We start from the raw sequence: 21,471 nt of genomic DNA, 5'->3' as shown, positions 1-21,471 counted from the left end.
AGCGCTGGTGCTGCGATCCCCCCACCCCCCCCCCCTTTTTTTTTTTTTCTAATTTTTTTTGTGCTTTTGGCCACGTCCAACCAGGGAAGGGCCCTCCCCCTCCGGCACGTCCCTGCGCCCCGGCACCGCAGCGCCCGCGCTCCGGAGCATGGCCCCCCCTGCCCCTGCCCCTCCGCCGCGGCTGCAGCTTCCACGGCCCCCGAGTGTCTGACTTCAGACGAAGGCGCTGCAGCGCCCGGAGCCACCGGCACCGGCTTCCCCTCGGAGCGCCCCCCGGGGAGCAGAGCTGGCCGGGGCCCTTCGCCCCCACGGGCCTGGATCGAGGCTCGGGTTAGGCACCCACCGCCGCCGAGCAGCCGTCCCCTTACGGGCTTGCTGCCTGCCGTGCTTGCTTGGATGAGTCTGCGACATGCCTAATAAGAGACGAGATGGGCCAGGGCGACGAGAGCGACCGCATTGTGATCAACGTGGGAGGGACTAGGCACCAGACTTACCGCAGCACCCTACGCACCCTGCCCGGCACTCGGCTGGCCTGGATCGCCGAACCTGACGCCCACAGCCACTTCGACTATGACCCCCGTACGGATGAGTTTTTCTTTGACCGGCACCCGGGCGTCTTTGCCCACATCCTGAATTACTACCGCACTGGCAAGCTGCACTGCCCCGCGGACGTGTGCGGGCCCCTGTATGAGGAGGAGCTGGCCTTCTGGGGCATTGATGAGACCGATGTGGAGCCCTGCTGTTGGATGACCTACCGGCAGCACCGCGACGCCGAAGAGGCTCTGGACAGCTTTGGTGGGGCTCCCCTGGATAGCAGTGCCGAGGACGGAGACATAGATGGCACCGGAGACTCTGGTGATGGTGAAGAGGAGCTGGAGATGACAAAACGCCTAGCACTTAGTGACTCCCCAGATGGCAGGTCTGGGGGCTTCTGGAGACGGTGGCAGCCTCGCATCTGGGCACTCTTTGAGGACCCCTACTCCTCCAGATATGCAAGGGTAAGCCGTGCAATCAGCACTCTCATCAAAACATTTGAACCTCCCTTCAGTCCCACTTCCTCCCAGCATCATCAGGGTAATCTCCACTGTCACAGCAGAGCAGCCATCCATGTGTGTAGCCATACAAAAATCATGCACAAGGCTATAGGGACATATCCCATGCTCTCAAGCAGGCCCTATGGATGGTGCACAAGTGGACACCCAAGGCATGAGCTCATGTACTCAATATGTGGGCTTCCAGAAACCCTTATGTCCCAACAGGGTCCTAAAAACCCACAGCCTGGGGCAGGGTCTCATTCACAGGCCAGGGAGATCTCCATCATAACAAGGTAATTTCCTTCCATGCACAGATTTTTTACAGTCAGTCATCTCCCAATAAAGAGAAACACTTTGTCCAGCCTTCTTATGAGCTAACGGTTCTCTCCCCTTTACGAGATGGAGACAGGATCATGGGAGTAGACAGCCCCTGGGAGATCAAGGGTTTTGGAGAGTTTCTCAGCCTGGACTAGAAAGAGAGTCTGTTTCTTTCTCTTTTCTCATATGTACCATGTTAAATATTTATGATCATGCTTCTCTGAGAATGGGTAATTCACTTCCTCACTTACTTCCTCACTTTGTCTTTTCCCTTGTGGGAAATGCAAAGTATTAATCAGAGGAGAGGGCTCATTCATGTAGAAGGGACACTGTGACAGGTTTCTTGCCTGGCTGCTGAAGGACAACTCTCCTCCTGATGCCTGGGCTTGTTTTGGAAAGGGAACACACACTGGTGCAGTTCACAGCATAGCTGTGGATAAAGATGGTCTTAAGCAGTCTCACAACTCCTCTAAGCAGGTGCCTTTCATGCTATTACATATGAGGATAAATACATTAATTAGGGCCTGATTCTGCTCCTCAAGTCAAAAATAAAGAAAATATTTATTCAGAAGCAGCAGCAGGATTAGCCCCCAAGGTACCCATAATGATAAGAAGGAAAACAGATGACAAATAGTGCCTTTGCAAAGAAATTAGTTTGGATAGGTTCTACTCCTCTCTTAAGTGTACCTTTGTTACAACATAATTGCTGCCAACCCTCAGCAGGGACAAGTGGTGCTTTGGTGTGGGAGGATGATCGGTGTTCCTGAGGTGGATCAAAGAAGTGAGATCAGATTAGGGTGCAGACGGATGAAGGAAAGAGAAGTGGAAATGCAGGGAGCAGGGACAGGGGAGCTGGTTGTGAAGGAATGAATGGGTGGTGGGACAGCAGCTACTGGAGACTTTTGGTCTGAGCAGAGATCTCCAGCCAAGAGCCTCCAGGTCTGCAGACTGAATGAATGGGGAAAGCTGGAACGCAGCCTGGAGTTATATCTTGGTGCATTTCTAAAGATTCTTGTTTGCATAACCTTTGGAGATTTCCTCTCTGAACAAAGAAGTTAATATTTTAAATGAATTCCTTTAAACAGCATGGAGGATAAAGGAATAATAAAATATTTACCACAAGATGAAAGGATGATGCTGTTGAATTGCAGCTTTCAAATCCCTGATTTCTGCCAAGGGAACATGGAAACGAAGAGGAAGGCTGCAGGGTATCCTTCAAAAGGCTTAGTTAGCTTCCTTTAATCAAGCCCAGTGTTAGCAGGCATTGATTTGAATAGCAGATCTCTCTGGTGCCCAGGAATCTGTTGGTAAAACACATGTTAAGTAGAGACAGTGTGCTTGTCCAAGATTTTGTGGAATGGTCCAAAAGCCAAATGGATAATGCTGTCCCAATGAAAAGGATACAAACAGAGACTAAACAACCCTTTTTCTTAGAAGCATTATGATATTTTAGGTCAGGGGACAAAATCTATAACCAATATTAAGAGTCTTTGTGATGTACAAGCTGGAATTCTAGGAGGATATAAATTACATTTTCTAATTCTCTGTGGGTATTTTCATTTAGGAACAGGCATTTTATAAAGTGATTTGGGTTTGGTGGTGGGCTCTTTTTGTTGTGTTTTTTGTTGATGTTGTTCTTGGTTTGTTTGTTTTTTTCCAGTGGACGTTATACTGTTTATTCACAATTACATGTGTAGAATTCAACCCCTGATTTACCTCTTTTTATTTCCTTAAAGGATTGTTATACTAGAGAAGTATGAATTCTAGGCAAAGTTAAAGTGTATACTGAATATTTCATGGGTTAAATATGATTCTTCAACTTGTATCTATGGAGACGTAGGCCATATGGATTAATATTTTGCAAGAAGGAAGATGGCTTTCATCATCAACACATGCACACACTGTCCATTAAGAAGACATTATAAGACACTTAACATTTTCTAATAAAAGCCATATGTTATGGTTATGGATGTAAAAAGAGATAGGAGTTTGATTTATGCTCCTGTAACCTAACACAGACATTGCAAAAAGACCTCAAACTCACAATAGCTAATTTACAATAAAATAATTGATAGCATCATTAACAAGTGAATGGTATATTAAAGCAATCGTGAGTAGAGTCAGGCTATAAATCCACTGTTACCTCACTTCTAATTGCCTGTGCTACTTTCAATTACAAACTGTATTTCAGTCATGCAAAATTTTAAATTCGCATTGCCATTTTGTCAAAAAAATAAATCACAAAAATTTGTTATTGTAATTGGGTCTGAGGCTTGTACTAATGGTGATTATTAAATGCAGGTTTGGTGTTTACATATGGCACCAAAATGTATGTCAAAATAACATCTTAATATAAGCATCTGTTTACATAACCATTATACTGTTACACATGGGCAAGTAAAATGAACACAGTATATGAATATCAAGAATAAATCAAAACCTGCATATCTGAATAAAGCAAGATTTTTCTGGACTTTCTCTGGTACACACTAGTTTAGTGAATGTTTAGGACCCATCTGTGGAAAGCTCAGCATTTACCCAAATCTAGCCACTCTTGGGGCATTTTGATGTACACGGCTTACAAAGACAAGTAGTACATTTGACTGTTTTGCTTCACCAGCACCTAGCTGATACTGAATTACATCTGATCTCATTGTAGACAGCCAGGGGAGACTGGAAGAACATTTGTGTATGTCAGGCAAAATTAGCCAACTCTGCAAATTTTGTCTATTTCTAAACTTTGATAAACCATAAGCTCCCAGTCAATAACTATTTGTCTGTAGGTGCAACATAGTCAACACTTTCTCGTTAAAACAACAGTGGCTGAGTTTCAATACTGGTTTTCTAAACACTAATTTCTTTAATAAGGTAGTTCTTTCTAAAAAATGAAAAACTTAAAAAATTGTGTCGTGTTCTAAATCTGTAATAGGAAAAGGTAGCTTGTTTCAAATCACAGATTGCCTTAGATGCCTGCCTTAGTAAGATAAATGGCTGTCACACTTCTCCATAACTTAAATAATCCATATTTGGATAACGGAGGCAAAGTCTGGTACCTGGAGTTCTGGACAGAGTAACAGATAAGGTGACGGTAGAGATCAGATTTACAGAGATAGTGGGTGCACAGGCAGACAGAGGCATCCAGGTGGATTTTGAAAAGCCTCCTATCAGGTGGCTAAATATCACTGTATGTCAATGAATATTGTGCACCTAAATCAGCGAGGTGTTTCTTTAAAGCTTATAACTGTCTTTTTTGCATCCTCAGGCAACTTTGTGAATGTATTTTTCGTAAGTAGACTCAAAGGGGAAAATAGAATCACAAAGAAAGCGACAAAGACACACTAAAGCATCATACTGAGAGTTATGATGTAATAGAGTTCCTGTCTTCCGCACTCAGACTTCATAGGCCCCTCAGTACACAAATGTGTGAAAAATATTTTCTTAGCATCCTCTCTCCTTTATATATCTGGTCATGCTGTTCTGGCACTAGCGAAGCTCCCACTGACTTCCTGGGGAGTTTGACCTGCAGGTATCTGACACCTTTGACCCTTCCTTCTCCTCCTCCCAGCAGGATAATGTTGTGTTTGTGCTAATTCGCAGTCATTAGGTTAGTCAGTGTTTGGGAACCAGGAGCTCTCAGCTGAGATTCTGCGCTAATGCTCACATTCAGATCAGACAGTTAAGCTTCACTAATGAACCCTCAGGGAAGACTTTGTAGTCCTTCCAAATAAACATTTTTACTGTTTTTAAATAAAAGCTGGTTGGGGTCCTATGGAAGGTCCTCAACAGCTTGACTTGCCATCCTGGCATATGCTATACAGCTCTGCTCTGGAAGAGGAAAGGCTGATGGCAGAACCCTCACTCACCCGTTCCTCATGTTCTCCCTTCACATCCTGCAGAGGATCTGCTTTCCTCAGTGGGTGACTTTTGAAGGACAAGTTTCTGACACTGAGAAGGAGGCAGGAAAAAGGACAGTAGAGAAGAGATGAGAAGAAGGTATTCCCCAGGGATTTCTTCCAGTTTTCTTCCAGTTTTCTTCCAGTTTTCAGCCTTGCTGTGTTCATTTAAACTGATTTTTCTCTATATAAACTCGATCCCATAGGTACAAGAAGGCTTATAGGATCCTAGCTCCTGACTAACCCTGCTGTCTGGAAGCTTAGAGGTTGGGGTGATTTCTGCTCACCCTTTACCTTGCTCCAGCTAAGCTCAGGGAGTGGGAATAGATACTCATCACCCTTCACAAGGGGAGCTTATTCTGCAGCCATCTGAGACGGGACAGAGGTGCTCCATGAACAGTGCTGTGGGGGTCCCACAGAGCCAGAGCGGAGAGGAAGGAGCAGAACCACCCCACATGCTTTCCCCTGCCCACAGGCACCCTTCTCCCTGGGGAGGGATTCACAAAGGGGTGCTGGTGGAGCTGCTCCCCCACCTTGGGCCATCCTGCAAGGTCTCCCCTGCAGAGGCATGTCTAATGCTGCACTGGAGCTGCCTGCAGTCATTCTCACCGTATACTTTGACAATTAACGAGACAGCCTAATTTTAACTGCACGCTGCATTACAGCTCTGGAAAAATGAGAATCTTTCCACATTACATGAAGTTTCCCCTGCACTCGTAGTATAATGGAATTAGAGATAGACATCTATTAAGTACCATTCTGTCATTCATTATTAATATAGTTCCTAAAAATCTCCTTTTATTCCTATTTTCTCTCATCAAGGGACATGTTACTGCAAATCCTTATATAACCCGTTAGTAAGCATAGTGTATTCTTCTCTGCATCCTGTCCAAAGAAGCCTTTGCAATGCCAGCTAGAAAGTGTTCACTGCTCACACCAAGTCCTTATTGAATTAGCCAAGGTGGGAGCAGGCACATTGACAAATAACTCCTGAAAATTGTCCAAATTGTCCCTCTGACTTAGGAAGTAATAAATCTTAAAACCACCACCAAAAAAATATATATATAAAAAAATGTAGCAGCCATGCAGAATCATGACTTCATTGGGCTGACTTGTTCAGAATCACATAGAAAGATATGATGTCTGCCCAGAACATCTTACAATCTCTTTGATGTCACAAACTCATAAGGGAATGACAGAGATGATGTTATCCACCTCACAAATCTATGGGTGGCTAGTACAGACTTAGCAGTTTTAATTCAAGGAAAGTTTTTACAATCCATTTGCCTATTTCCAATTTTATTTCTATTATTCTAAAACCTTAAAAAAGAACAGCATCTGTTGCCATTTTTTAAATCTTACTTAATTTTAATGTTTCTAGGTTACAAAATTTACTTGATTTAGCCAAGGCTGTGACTGTATGGATCATACCATCATATGCATACACATATATATGCCTTCCTATCACTGCCACCTCCTACGATGCTGAGTGGGATTTCCATATGAGGAAGGACTTCAAAATTAAACAATCTCAAAATACCTCTGAAAATGTAACTGTGGTGCCACTGAAATCAATACGAATTTAGTGACTGGTTTCAGTATGGTATTTGGTCCCTTCTCTCTTTAATCCATCCCTACGTGCCTTCAATTATTTTCTCTGCCCTTCTTCTGACATTTGCTATTTTGGTTTTGGTTAGGAAAAAAAAGGCAACAAAATACTGGTATTCTCTGTTGGGTTATCATCAGACAAAGGATAAGAAGATCTGTGGATCAATTATAGTATTTCTATTTTAGAACTGCTCACAAAAATGTTATATATTAGACTATACCTACAAAAACTATTTTTCCATCTTGTTTTTCTTTCTGCTGTGCAGTCTAGTATTCAATGCTATTCATCTATCTTATTTGTAAAAATACATGGCTGATCTGTGTATATTTATGGTAGTACTTTAGTAAAGTCTATACATATTGCCTTTCTTTTAACATAAGGAGAGATGTCAGCAAATCAGCAACAGAGGGCTCAGCCTTACTGTTATTGAAATTCAGTGCCAAAATTACCACCGACTTCAAGGATAGAAATGAATTTTCCTGCAGTATGGTTCAGGATTACAAAAATTGCAGTGTACTGCTTTTTTAATAGATCCATTGCACATTTCCATTCCAAAGCACTGAAGCGCAATAGATCTCAGTAATTTATTAGGAACACACATATTCAAATATATAGTTTCATAATCGTTTAAAGACATGAGCATCTTTAGCACATTGCATCAAAACACAGAGCTCTAATACTGACAAAGCTCTTCATGATCTTACTGGCATTTTTTACTGCAAAGGACTATAGAATACATCCCCATTCAAACCACATGACTTCAATTAATGTTCAACCAAATCACATCCAAGCGCTGTATTTCATAATAAAAAGGGCAAGCAGGAGTATTCAGATTGAAAAATCGGGCCCTAATCGATAATGAAGTGTGTAATTCTTTCTCATGCAAATGCAGATGGCAAAACTGAGATTCCATTTTGTATAGGCTTGATTTTATGAAATTTCAGGGGATTCTTGGGAGATAAGACAATAGAACAGCTATTTTGAGACCTTTGCAATTGCATTACAATTAGCTTCTCAGTTATTACATGCTGAATTTGATCTGAGGAAAGAACAGTATTAGAAGGCTGACTTGGCTTTCTCTATTGAATATTGCATTACATAAATACGTGATTCACTCCAAATGGTACACAGGAGTGTTAGGATCAGATGAAATCAGAGAAATCTATGAATCTATGGAGAACCACCCCCTCCCCCTGGAATATAAACCGAATGCTGTCATTTCTAGAATAATTTTTACATCTCCTGTGCTCAGTAAGGGCCCAGATTTTGCTATCTTCACTCCTACTCTCATAGTGATAGCTTACTCCAGGAATATCCCCCTTTCCTTTGAGCTGAGAACAGGGTACTACGCAACACAAGTGAAGGTGAAAGGAGCAGGCCCTAACTGATTTTCATTTATTTCAGATGTGATTTATAAGATATAACGGGGGTTCTAATAAATCACGCTATAAAAATTATGCATAAATTTCAGTCTGAGGCTTTTTGCAGTGATTGCTTATGATGTAAGACCCTTTAATGATAGTAAGTTAAAATTGCATTGTAATGGCCCTTTGTAAATGCAATAAATCTCCGACTTCAGTGCACTGCGGACAGGCAGCGATGTGTGTGCTGCACACGAGCTCCCAACACAGGCACACGCTGCTGGCACACGCTTATGTAATTATGGTGATACTTCAGGAGCAGCACTGAATCTTAGCACCACTAGATTTACTTGGAGAAAACGTTCGGTCAAGACCACTGTGGTGCATGGAACAGTTTAAAATATCCTACTGCTTTTTACTTGAAAACCTGGGAAAGAATGTTCCTTTTAGGAAGCAGTAAAATGGATTATTTGGTGTTAAACAGCAAATGCAAAAACTGTTCCTACTGAGTCTTACAATTTCTCAGAGACAAATATGAGTTAAAACAGGCATTTTTATCCAAACAACCAAACTGAGTCCATCTTCTTTCCTAAAGTTCCTGGATCATCTACTCAGCATTCACAAAAAAAATAAATGAGAAGCATCCGCAGAAATGCACCAACAGAATAATAGCTCCTTGTTTAAACTGCATCAGGATTCCTATTCCTGCCCACTTTTGCCCTCAAAAAACCCCACATTTAAAACACTACCCTATTCAGATACAGAAAGATCTGCTCAGTTCAGGTTGCTTATTATTTGACATGCATCAGAAACTCAGCTGCAGGTTTCACTTTGAAAATTCATTCCAATAACCCTATTCTATTTTTCAGTTTGGATTCTTGCCGTCTTCATTACGCCAGATCAATTGACAGGTATAGATGGTGGAGACTAGTTTTGTGATTTTTCCAGTTGTTAATTAAATGAAAATCTTCAATCAGAAGGCTTCTAATTTGATAACAGACTTGAAAAAAATGAATAGGGAGAAACCTGTAAAAATGCTGAGCACCTACAACCTCCAGCGGAAGGGAGATCATGACTTATGGCAGAAAAGGACACGGGAAGGAGTTATGAAACGGTCAGTAAAATCCCACCCCACCTTCTAGGGCCACAGCCACAGCTCCCACTGGTTTTAATGGGATCCAGCCAGAGACCCATGCAAACCTATTTCAGGCAAATTTTTTCAGGACAAGGACAACTGTGTAATCGCCAGAACACGCAATGCAAAAGGGCTTGCCTGCACAGCAGCTTCTGTTCTCTACTCTAAAAACAACAAAACATGATGTCAGCTACATTGCGCTATTCTTGATTCCTTTTTTTTCTTTTTAGCATGGATCTCCCCAGTGCTTATAGTGTGGAGTTTTGCAAGAAATCTAGTGACATTACGTCTTAGCACTTCTTGGGAATGTGTCCCGCATACTGCGGAACTGATTTTCACTCGGGCTTTTTCAGTAAAGCGCTTGTAAGGAGATACCAAGAACAACCTAAGCATAGCTCAGCCAATACCAGACTGAGTCAATTGCTGGGGGGTGGTGGTGTTCGATTTTCTTTTTTTGGGGCTGTAGCAGATCAGCTTCTATCTGAATTTTGCTTAAGCAACATTGAAATTCTGCGTTCAGCTGAGAGGAGTTCAGTGTTTATCCTACCAAGAAGTCCCAAAGGTGCTAGTGATTTTATTAAAAGATCTAATGTAAATTTCAAAACTGTATAGATTACTTGAAATGTTAGTTATGTCTAAGCAGCAGGAAATCAATAGTGCAAAAGTGCATTCACTGTTCTAAAGAAAACATCTTTTGGAGAACCTGCTTCACTAAGAAAAGCAGCTCGTTTTTCCTTGTACATGTCAGTGACATGGACTAAAGGCAAATGAAAAGTCTGAAATTCAATAGCAATTCTACAGCATCTTCAACTCCAAAACATAAATTTATCTTCACATATGTACTACCATCAGCTACAGCAACTCTTAGAGTCACACAATTTTTTGTCCTCAAAGGCTATCTTGGCTAGGACAGTAGCATAAGTCTTTGTTCTTATTAGCTGATCTTTAGTATTCATTCAGCACAATCCACACATGTCCACAGACGTACATGGTGTGAGTTTACTAGAAAGCAAAAAACCAAAACCCAACAGCAAAACAAAAAAACCAAACTCAAGCAAACAAACAAATCCCACAACCAAAAAAGACCCAAACCCTAAGATTTGGACAGGTGATTGCAAGCAACTGAATTAATGCAGCTCATCAAGTGAGCATTTGCTAGCAGATCATTATCTGTACACCCTACTTGCTTGCGTGTGTTAGTTCTGAAGAATCCTCTCAGGGGTTTCATCCACAGCATACTAGCAACACGGAGCAAGGCGGACCGTATTCATATAGCTCAGCAAATGAACATTTACAGTGGCACAAGCACAAAACCAGCACATTTTATTAGCTCATTAAGCCACATCATTTGGGTGTGCTTCAGCCCTTCTCATTTTCTCTGAATTTTACTGTGTGGGGAATCATACAAGACGTTTAATCTTAGTACATCATTGTCAAAATAGGAAAACAACTTTTCTCGGGTTACTTGCTTTGCATTTTTTCAGCTCTCCCTTACTCTGTGTTCTTTGCAGTAACAAGCACAATAAGGTTATAATCTCTATTGACACCTCTAAATTGCCATAAAACCAGCAAGTAAACAGTAAGCATCTCTGGGAAGAATCTACACAATACTCAGATGTATTGTTTCCCAGACCAACCTGGAATGAAGCAGATCACTCAAAAGCTGCGATTCTTCAAAAGGTGCAGTGTGCGTATAAGCTGTGCCAGCCAGTGCAAAGGCAAGAGGGCTGGGCACCCACCGTCTCTCCAGCATCATGGAAATCCAGCACTCAGTTCCAAATCTTCACTTCTGACGCCAGACTCACGAAAGGACGTAGCCATGTGAGTTCAAACTTATGATTCCCAAAACACCAACCCTGCAGGTGTATTTTTTTTTAAGTGCATATTAAAATTTCCCAGTGCCTACAGTATTGTTTCTGCCTATGCCCAGAACTGCTGTAGTTGGCAACTGCCTTATATCAAAACCTAGTTAATGCCTATAATTTTTCTTCACTAACAGGCACAGTCCTGAGTATAAGCTGTTTTCAAAAACATGCTCCAATGAAAACGAGAGATATTGGTAGTGTGAAAACGTTCACTGGATGCAATAATTCAGTGGCTACGTGTTTTTGCTTCGAATGTGAAATTTCAGGTTTAATATCTTCCTCCAGCCGCAGGATTTCAAATTTTCATCTGTCTGTGCTCAAGAGACTTTCCAACTTCTGACAGCTGCATAATCCAGGCAGTTAATGAAGCTGATCCAGTCTGCATGGTATGAGGAATTCACAAATCAACACACTGGGTATGTGGCAAAGCAGCATTTCCCAGTAATGTGGAACAAAGAAGCTGTTCCAGTGTGGTACTTCTGGGGTATTGAATTCAGCAAGATTAATAGCAGAAAACAAATACATGTAGTGATATTATCAGAGGCAGCGTAACTTTAGTGTGTGTTATTTTCAATCACTCAGTAGTTTAAAGCCAGTTGCTGTTAGGAAGAAACCGTATGTCAGCATCATGCCGTTGACTCCATGATGAGCCACGTGCAATGGTTTAGTGCAGCCACTATGGAGAAGGCACATACAAAACACCCAAAAAATTAGGAGATGATACGGAAAAGTAAATGACACGCAGAAGTCAAGAAAACTTTTTCAGCCCAGAGTCTGAGCAGTTCTGTCACAGTGGAATGGGAGCTCCCAAGTCACTGTAAGGACACATCGCATCATTTGTTTTGTAAAGACCTGCGTTTCCCAGGGCCATCAATCTGCCACTTCTCAGTCACGTCATGTAAATACAAGCATTCTTAAAAATCTCTGAAGGCTGCCTTTTCATCAATATTTTAACATAAACATTCTTTTCATTTAAATGGAAATTGATCACTTACACTTTATTACTTTTAAATATTTTAAGGTGCACTGTCACCATTAAAGGAAACTAATCTAAATTAAACTATTGCCAGGATAAATTTAACTTGGAGAAGCACTAGAACAAGTCTCTGCAAGATTAGGGCCTTTTACAGCATGTATGATTTAGCTCTGGCATTGACAACCAATGCAGAAGTGAACAATAAACATTCTGGCTATTGCATTCACTGCCTTCACGATACACGTAATGCTAGTTCAAAATCCTAGTGAAAACTGTGAAGGGTATATAGTTAAATATCCTTCGCTAGTGTAATTTACCTTATATAGGAGTCTTGCCAGGGGCTCTAATGAAGCAGAGACAGTTTTTGCAGTTTTACCATCTGTTATCAAATATACTCCTGCTATAACAGAAACAAAATTGTATTAGAATTTAGAAGTGACAAATATTGAAAAATATATTTTCTCATTGTTTAAATAGCTTTGCTGTGCCGTCTAAAGAATAAAATGCTTGGATAATAAACACTTTAAAACTGATTTAATTAAAACCCAAGATATAGAAAAAGAATAATGATAGCGTTGTCCTACATAACTACAACACAATAAAGAGGTATAAATAAGAAGTCATGTTATATTCCACAGCTTTCAGATTTAGATTTTAATTCAGGGTAACATTTTTATACCCTGAAGAAGAAGAAAAAATCTACAAAAAACCACTTTGAAATATAAATGGCATTGAAAATGTTTTAAATGCTACATCTATGCTATTTAGTATAGGACCAAATTGTAAAGTACTCAGGAACTTAATCCTCGTATCCTTCTTTCCACCCTAAGTAAGGACCTGCAGGGTAAAAGCTCCAAAGAACACTACAGTTTAGCTTCACTTATGTGCAATGGACTAAAAATGAATACTTAATATTTATATGAATCATTGTCAGTGTCAAGTAAGATGAAGCTTATAAAAATAGAACCAAATCAGGGAATGAGTTTTAAGACTCAGTGGGTAAATGCCTCTTTATGTACGGTATTGTTTATAGATATTTTTCTAATCTGTTCTGTCATCTTGTCTCTTAAATTGTTAGAAAGGGGGAAAAGAGGAACTACAGCAAATGCAGATGAAAGAGAAATCTTACTGTGAACTGTGGCAGGAATATGCACAAAAGCCGGGAAGTTTGCAGCTGTGTTCGTAGGCCTCTTGTTCTCTGTATGTTCATTCAATATGCACATTTTTAAACTACTCTCTTGCAACAAGAGGAATGGTGTTTTCAAGACTCCGTGTTTGGCATCCAAAAGGCTCACTGCCACATCTGAAAAAATGCTGAAAACAAGCTGATGACAAGCAGGTTTCAGACACTGGGTTAACTCCTGTGTCAGCGGTCTCGCTAAACCTTGGACATCTCGCAGCAGCACAGTTCCCCTTTAGATATCAACACAGACCTTACAAAGAAGGTCACAATAGGAATTTCAGCACCAGATCCTGATTTTCATAGCTCCCCTCGAAGTCAACAGTAGCTGTTGATCCCCAAAGGTTCTTGAGCTAGGCATTGAAAACCTTTAAAAATGTCTGTTGTGATAGCTTGGTGCGTCTATTTATCACGATCTGATAAGGAGGCTGCCAGGACCAATATCTGCCAGCATCATGAAGATTCTGCGAGTCTTAACCATTTATGAAAATACTTTAAAAATCTTCTGCAGAAAGGGCAAGATATAAACAAAATAGAATTTTAAACAAGTATTCCATATTGAAGTGCAAAATACTCAAGACAACTACAATGAAAATCACCTTGTAAGAAAATTCAAAGGAAGGGGGCACGTCCACAAAACTTCTGCAGGGTTCTTGCAAATAGGGGAAGGTTACGTTTCACATGTAGACATCTGGGGACCTCGTCCTTATTGTCATTCTGGTAGGAGGTGGAGAACTCTGATATAAAGCGATTACAGCCATTTGTTCCTTAATGCAAAGACTCACATTGCGCATCCTCCACCAGACAGGAATTAAAGCTGGGTAAAGCCGCACCTGCCCTGTCCTGGGTCTGTGTGGTTATGGAATATTGCCCAGGGGGACGATGCATCCAGAGGCCTCTGGCTTGATCATTTGAGTGCCATTTTTATCAACACCAATGTGAAGTACTTTTTTGTGCTCTCTTCATCCAGCTAGGATTTTGAAGTAGCTGTATGTATGATGAGAGCACCACACACAACTGCTCTTTGATTTTTACGAAATTTCTTGTAAATGTAAGCTTTTCCTGCTCTTGGCTTCAGCAGCAAGGTCTAATTCAGACCAGTGAGAAATTTCATCTAATCTCTTTTTATCCTGATTGTCATAAATATATTTTAGATGTAAGATGTACACGTTTACAGGTGTGAGAATTGTGGTAAATTTAAGCGGAGATCCTAGATTTGAACGTTAGGAACAAAAGCTCTTTTTTTAAAAAAAAACCAAAAACACAAGGCTATCTGATCACATTGTTCATCCCAATAGCCAACCAGGTTTTATTTGACAATGCCAGTCTAACAGATGTAATTTCCACTTACGGTAGGCGTGGGCACATCATTCATTCCAGTAACTACAAACCTTATAGCAGAAATCCCTCTCTGTGGCCTCCCTTACTCCTCACTTTGACACCTTTAGCAAAAGAACAAAATAAAATAAGAGATTTTTCCTATGAGCTTGTACATGACTGTCCAGATACAGCAGCAGTTTGGTCGAAAGATCTTCCTACAAGAGCTGTAACGTACACAGATGGCAAAGGGCTCAGAAATACATTCAGAAAAATGCAGTAGACAATTTATGTGCAGAAAATCCGTTCACAAGCCCTCTACCATGTTTATTGAGAGACCAGAAGCTGCATTTCGAGAAGCATATCAATAAACTTTTGGACAAAAAGTGGAAAAAAATAACTTCTTATTCACTGCCTGCACTATATATGATACTATCTGTAATCAAGAAAAATCTCAAGATGACACGAAGCTATCAAGCTGCATAATTCCTGCTAGGGCTCATTGCAAGTGCTGACCACAGTCCTGCTCTTAAAATGCCCACAGGCCACAAAAACGTTCTTAGGCCAACTCAGTAGCCCAAATTACAAACTCTTCTAGTTAACAAAACTCACCACAGGCTTGCAGCTTACGGCAGAATACTTTTTTTTTCTTAAACTACATCTACCTTCATCAAAAAGCTAAGTAGTCACTCGTGGTTCTGAATCTCCCATTATCCTGAGGAAGTGATTTTGTTTTTTAAACACACACAGAAAGAGATGAGCCCAAAGTCACCCTGCATGTCACCAGCCTCTCTTCAGCATTTATTCCACAGCCTTTTTTGTCTTCCAAACGCAGCTGCTCATAATGGTTGCAAGGGAGGGAAAAGGCTTATGAATTGTTGGGGGTTTGTGGTTTTGGAAACTTTGCAGACAGGTTTTGGAGTATCAACAGTATTATATGCATTCTGCAGTTTCAGATCTAGGGCTGGTCAAATACATGTAGATACATTTTCTTTTTGGTGAGAAAATATTTTTTCTCCCATTTCTCCCCCTCCTCTCGAGGAAGGTTTGTTCAAAGTTTCTCCCTTGTCTCCATGAGAAAAATACCAAAGTTTTTTTCCCCCTAGTATTAGTTTATTTTTCTCCCCTCACACTTAATTAAAAAGTGAAAAGGTAAAATGGTTATCAGAAAGAAAGAACAAACCAACAAAGTTTAAAAGGGAATGGCAATGATAAAAAGCAATGAATTGTCTGCACAAAAATTTTGCTAAAATATTTGGATAAGAAAAAAGCCTTGCCGGTTAGAACTCTGCAGGACAAATACAGCAAATATTGTTGAATATTTTCAAGAGGAAAAGGATCTTTTTTTTCCAAATTGCTTTTATAATTTCCACTGAGTTATTTACAAATACACACCTTCCACTTGCAGTCCTTTAGCTTGTTTGAGGTGGGGTTGGTTTGTTTCTTTTTAGATCAGTTGAGAATAAAAATGGGTTATATGTAGATCAGGAAAATACAGGCTTGCTCACTATTTTTTCCTCAAATGATCCTCAGTGTGGGTCTGTGTTTCTCTAGGCCTTTCTAGAGGTGAAACCACTTTTCCTTTTAGAAAGATCGACGTCACCTTGTCCTTCTGATTGCCCCTCTTTCACCCAGAGGCTATGGCACCAATTCTGTTTTTTAAACAGTTTAATTATTGCTAGATAACTGATCTACTCACGGAGCACGGGATGCTATGCAGTGCAGGAACTGCAGTCATCATCTGACATTAGAAGGATGCTCTTGAAGTGGACCTTCAGAAAACACTGGTTCCAATGTAAGCAATGAGAAGGATGTAGCAACAGTAACTAGGAGATGGGAAGAGGCTTCAGAATTAGAAGAACAAATCACTGTGGGGAGAGGGAAATCTCACCATTCAATGTTTACTAGACATTGAAGAAACAAATAGTGTTGAGACCCTGGAAAGGCAATGTAGGATGACAAATCACCAGCCTACTAGTGGAGAAACAAGACTGTCAAGAGCTTGAAATCTTAGACTGTGCAACTCAGAGCAAATCCTTTTCCAGCAAGGTGAGAACAACCTAATCAGAATAATTCAAATGAGTTAGCAATATGCCAGCACGTTCTGTGTGTGGCACAAGCAAGAAAGCAGCCCTCACAAGAGCCTAGGAAGAAGGGAATTTGCAGTAATTGATTTTGTGGTCAAAAGAGCACATTGTGCTGTTGTGAGCTTGACAAAGAATAAAAAAGGGTTAGGCTCCACAGTGAAAAGCCTCATGTACTACCAGCAGTGCTAGCACTGGAGAAGACTGCCGTAAGAACATGCAAGGATTTTGGACAGCATGTTCTGATGCCTTCCTTTTTTTCTGTGGCCTGTGAAGGTTAAACATCCTGATGGCTGGCACAAGAGCTTGGCAGGAAAGGAGAAAAGAAGAAATAAGGGCCAGCTTCATCTCTTTAAGAAGTCTAGGGCAGAGACTTCAGTGTTCCAACCCAGTCAAACCAGCTTTTCCTCTTAGGAGTCCTGCACAGAGTTGTGGCCTTGACCACACACACAGGCTCCTTTTCAGCTGTGATTCAAGATTAAATGCAGTTTCAGGAGAAACTTCAGGGAACTTGTGGAAATGAGAGTGAGCCACAGGCTCTTGCTCTGTCAGACTAAAAGATGTTGTATGGCAGTCCCTGTAGGTATTATTCTAGGCATGATTTTCATTGTGTGTTAAATGCGCCCCTTCACCCTTGTTCAATCATATCGATTTTAAAAAAGTCCAGAATAAGTGGATAATCTTTAATTGAGAATATATGCTGTCTAATGAAAAGATGTGGCTTGTTAATGTATTCTGTTCACTGAGGACTCCAATGGGAATATATGTTTAAGATTCAGTGACGGATACAGCGATGGAGCTGAAGCAACCAGGAGAGACAAGGCAGCAGACAGAAGCAGTAGGATCTTGTGTAGGAAGAACCAACACTTGATCTGACCTCAAATGTGACCTCTGGCAAGTCACAACTTCTTGATAGTGATTTACTTCTATAGTCAGGGTAACAGAACATTATTTATCTACCTCTTCTGGGTATTGTGGAGACTAATTAATGTTTGCATAGTAATTTGGAGATAAATTGGAGATACTAGATGAATTTCCAGTATCATGTTTGCTTTAAGCAGGTGAAGTGAGGACATCTTTTAGACAAAGAAAGAACTAAAGTTGTTCTCAAAATAAATCAGAGGGATCAGAAGGCAATCTTATCTTTGCTTCGTTCTGATTATTCAGCATTCTTCACAAGACTGACAGGAAATGAGAAAGCAAAGCTTTCATGGATCAGGGAGGTAAAATTTAGGAGTATTTAACACCGTATCTACAAAACCTTTCTAAACAATAGTTAAAAATTCAGAAGATTCTTTCTGGTCTTTCAGATGAAAAATTAACACAAGACACACCCAGTAGAATGTGCATAACAGATTATTGAAAGATCTACTAATTAACTTTTAATAAAATAATGATGAAGTTTAGAAATGGAATACATGTATTCCCAAATAGACATTTTAAAGCAAAATATACAAAATTAAAGCACTGAGTTAATCATACCCAGCATTTTAACTGGCCTCAGTTTGCAGCAACCTCATAAAGCCAGAAAACAGTCTAAGTGAATTAACCCATTGTCTTCATAATCCGTGTAGTCTGAATAGAGATCTCAAACTTGAAGGAGCAAGTTATTCATCAGCCCTGAAGTGGCAATAGAATGAACCTTGATTTTTATCTTGGCTGTTGTCAGAAAACACGTTGCCTTCCCAGAACAAGCAGGCTAAGTATGAGATGAGCGCTGTGTCTAGCAAAGTGGGTCTCTTCCAAGAAGACCAACACCGATGCTGTGTATGCTGAAGCCTGACATATGCTGAAGCACCCTGAGCAATCACAGAAATGCACAACACATGCTGGGAGCAGTCACCTTCTTCTTGGCTGGATTGGCTTTGTCTCCAGGATCATCTTTGCACTGAGACCTCTGACACAAAGGTATCAGACAGATACTGAAGATAAGCTGTTTGGTTGCGGAGGAAACATCCAGCCAGACGTGGCAGAGGCATTGCTACAGATCAGGATGAGCGGCAAAGGAGTCAGGACAGACACAGCAGAATGACACTTGGACTTCTTCTGTCACTGGCAGCCTGTTGGGACAGGGAGTATCCTCCTTATTCCCTTGAAGACTCAAGGAGTGAGGCAGATGATACAAGAGTTGCACATCTGCTTTGTAGATACCAGTCTCTGAAAATACCCTTGCAGACCACGGAGTGAGGTAGAGATGTGTGAACAGCACAAGACGCACTTGCTGGTGGCTCCTTCCACTGTTATAGTCTGGTAATTCTTGCTACAGGCGAGCAGAAAACAGCTAGGTGCCTTTGATACTGCTCAGTGGCCATTGTGTTCCTCAAAAAAAAAAAAGCACTGCTTTCAAAGAATTAATTCTAACTCATATTTACCACGGTTTTGCTTCTCTATGACATAAAGAGATGGCCTGAAATTGCTTATATCCTGGTTGTCTAACTCAAGGGTTTGGTAGCGTCAAATTTGACCTCCCTGGAGCAATTCCTGAAGGTAACAGGAATTACTCTTCTTCCAAATGGAAGAAAAAGGGAAAGCTGCTGGAATTTTCACAAGAAAAACCTTTCTCCTCCAGTGTTCACTGATTATAATCAATGTGAAATTAATCAAAACTCAAAGCAAAACAAACACAAAAGGCTGGAAAGCAATTTATTAGAAATATGTTCCCCAGTCAATTGCTTGCTTTTCAGGCTTTAGCAATGCTGTAATTTCAATACTTATGCAACCACCATAGAATTTTCTAGGTCTGAATTTTACTTCAAAAGCAGAAACTTCTCACCAACCAACCCCTTCAGGGCCAAGCCTAAGAACTTTTTTCTCATAAGGGGAAAAAAATAAAAAAAGAAAAAGGAATGAGCTTCCTTTTAAGTCTCCTTCACACTTTCAGCCTCCTCAGATGCCACTACTGCATCACAGAAGAAACTATCAGGCACCTTCCTTCTTGCTTACTGCAGATCAAGTCAAGGGCACTTTGAATCATCCAGGAGACAGTGCCTCATAGCACACAGCCCCTGCAGGAAGAAATCCTCCTGGGAAATCAGATTTCATATTGTGCCAGGCTAACAGCATAGGTATCTCTGTCCATTTAGCAGAGACTGGAAGAAACTGTATTTGCTAAAGATACATAGCCAAAAAGCATATTTTAAAAATACACACTGTAATCAAATGTCTGTTTGTAACGTTTATGACTTGGCAGATTGACTTGCACATCAGGCACACATTTTGATGGTTAATTTTAAGCCGTAATGCAGCAGAGCAGTCTTCTATCTGGCTGGTGTCTATCATTTTCAAAAGGCAAAGGAGTGCATAAATTATGTTTAAAAAGAGGTAGGCATTTTCTACCCACACCATAGAGCCACTGTAGGTGGATTATTATCCAGGAATACTGAAGAGGTAGGAAGTCTGTGATTTAACCCATTCTTTGTAGTCTCCTTGCCTGCTATTGTTTTTACTGCCGACAGCCTGAAATTATCCACAATAGGATTTTTCAGACAGTTCGGCAGCACAGCAGCTTTATTTCAGACAGTCAGCAGGAGTTAAAGCCCTAAAGCAAGGATTTTATTCTGAAATGACACCAGGTAAGCCCTTTGGTGGCATCCAGTTGCCTCTGGATGAGGTCGGTCCAGTTAACTCCTGTTAATAATTTCCCTCACCAGACCCTGCACTACAAATGCCATATATTAGCAGAACAGGATGAACTCTAAACCATTTTACAGATGACCAGCTGGATTTCAAAGCCTATCTCTCCTGCAGTATCTTTACTACTGGAAAAATAGAAAGCAATAGCTTTCACACTGCAAACAAAGACATTTGTATGTTAGGATAAGGGCATGACCTTTAGCTAATAGAAATAGGCATAGAGATGTCCAGCTGAACAGAACTAAATGCACTGACTCCAGCTGAGAACTTGGCCTTCTACATGGAGCTCAAAGAAAATATACTGAATTGTGATAAAGAAAAATAATCAGCATGAGTGCTGAGATCACTAAATTCCAGTGATTTGCCTACAAGTTGCCAACAGTGGGCATCTTCAGAAATAGGACCTATAAGAATAGCTAAAAAAGAGGAGGATTTATAAATGTTTCAGATGAATTTTAGATTGTTGGGTATCACTATTCAACTATGACATTTAGTATTTACGCAAATAGAATAATATTTTCTTTGTCCATAACATCTCTTTTTCCAGAAATTCCAAATGCTTCCTGAAAAGGACTTAATCCTTTCCGTACCTCGAGAGAGATATGCAAGTAGTCTTCCCATTTTCTCACAAAATGTGCAAACTGAGGCACAGAAAGATCCCACTTTTTTTTCCTTGAGCTATTTAAAAGAAAACATTAACAGAAATGAGAAAGGAATCCTGTCTCCTACTGCTTAAAAAACCCGAGATTTCACTAAACAGGTCTAAACAGGTCAAAAGCAGTAATACTAAATCCAGGAGTACCTGTGCCATGCTTGCTTCCAATGGATGCTGCTCTAAAACCTAGTATTTCTTCTCCCTGAGAATGGTAGTAAAGTCTCTGTATTTTCCAGGCAGACTGGCATCTGTCACATCTTTGTCTTCTTCCCTGAACGCCAGTCTTTGCTCTCTAGAAAACAAACAAATGTCTTAGTAGACTCACTGAGTGCCACCGAGATGCAGGCAGGGACCTAGGCTGGACCCCGTCCCCTCCTGACCACGCTCAGGGGGGACCAGGCAAGGTGAACC

At 40.8% G+C, this 21,471-nt stretch overlaps 1 protein-coding gene across 1 annotated transcript in view; it reads left to right on the top strand.

Annotated features, from left to right (window-relative positions):
- Nucleotides 1-428: 428 nt before the first annotated feature.
- The window catches only part of KCNC1 (potassium voltage-gated channel subfamily C member 1), a gene marked incomplete at both ends in the record, with an annotated part of 108,246 nt that continues 87,203 nt past the window's right edge, over nt 429-21,471 (top strand). Inside the window, one exon of the mRNA XM_080345614.1 lies at nt 429-998. Coding sequence (XP_080201740.1) covers nt 429-998 — 570 coding nt within the window. The remainder of the gene's footprint in view (nt 999-21,471) is intronic.

Source organism: Nesoenas mayeri (genome assembly GCF_963082525.1).
Source record: "Nesoenas mayeri genome assembly, chromosome: 5".
NCBI classification, from domain to species: Eukaryota; Metazoa; Chordata; class Aves; order Columbiformes; family Columbidae; genus Nesoenas; species Nesoenas mayeri.
Note: the sequence above shows the minus strand (reverse complement) of the source record. Positions and strands in the feature narration are given on the sequence as shown.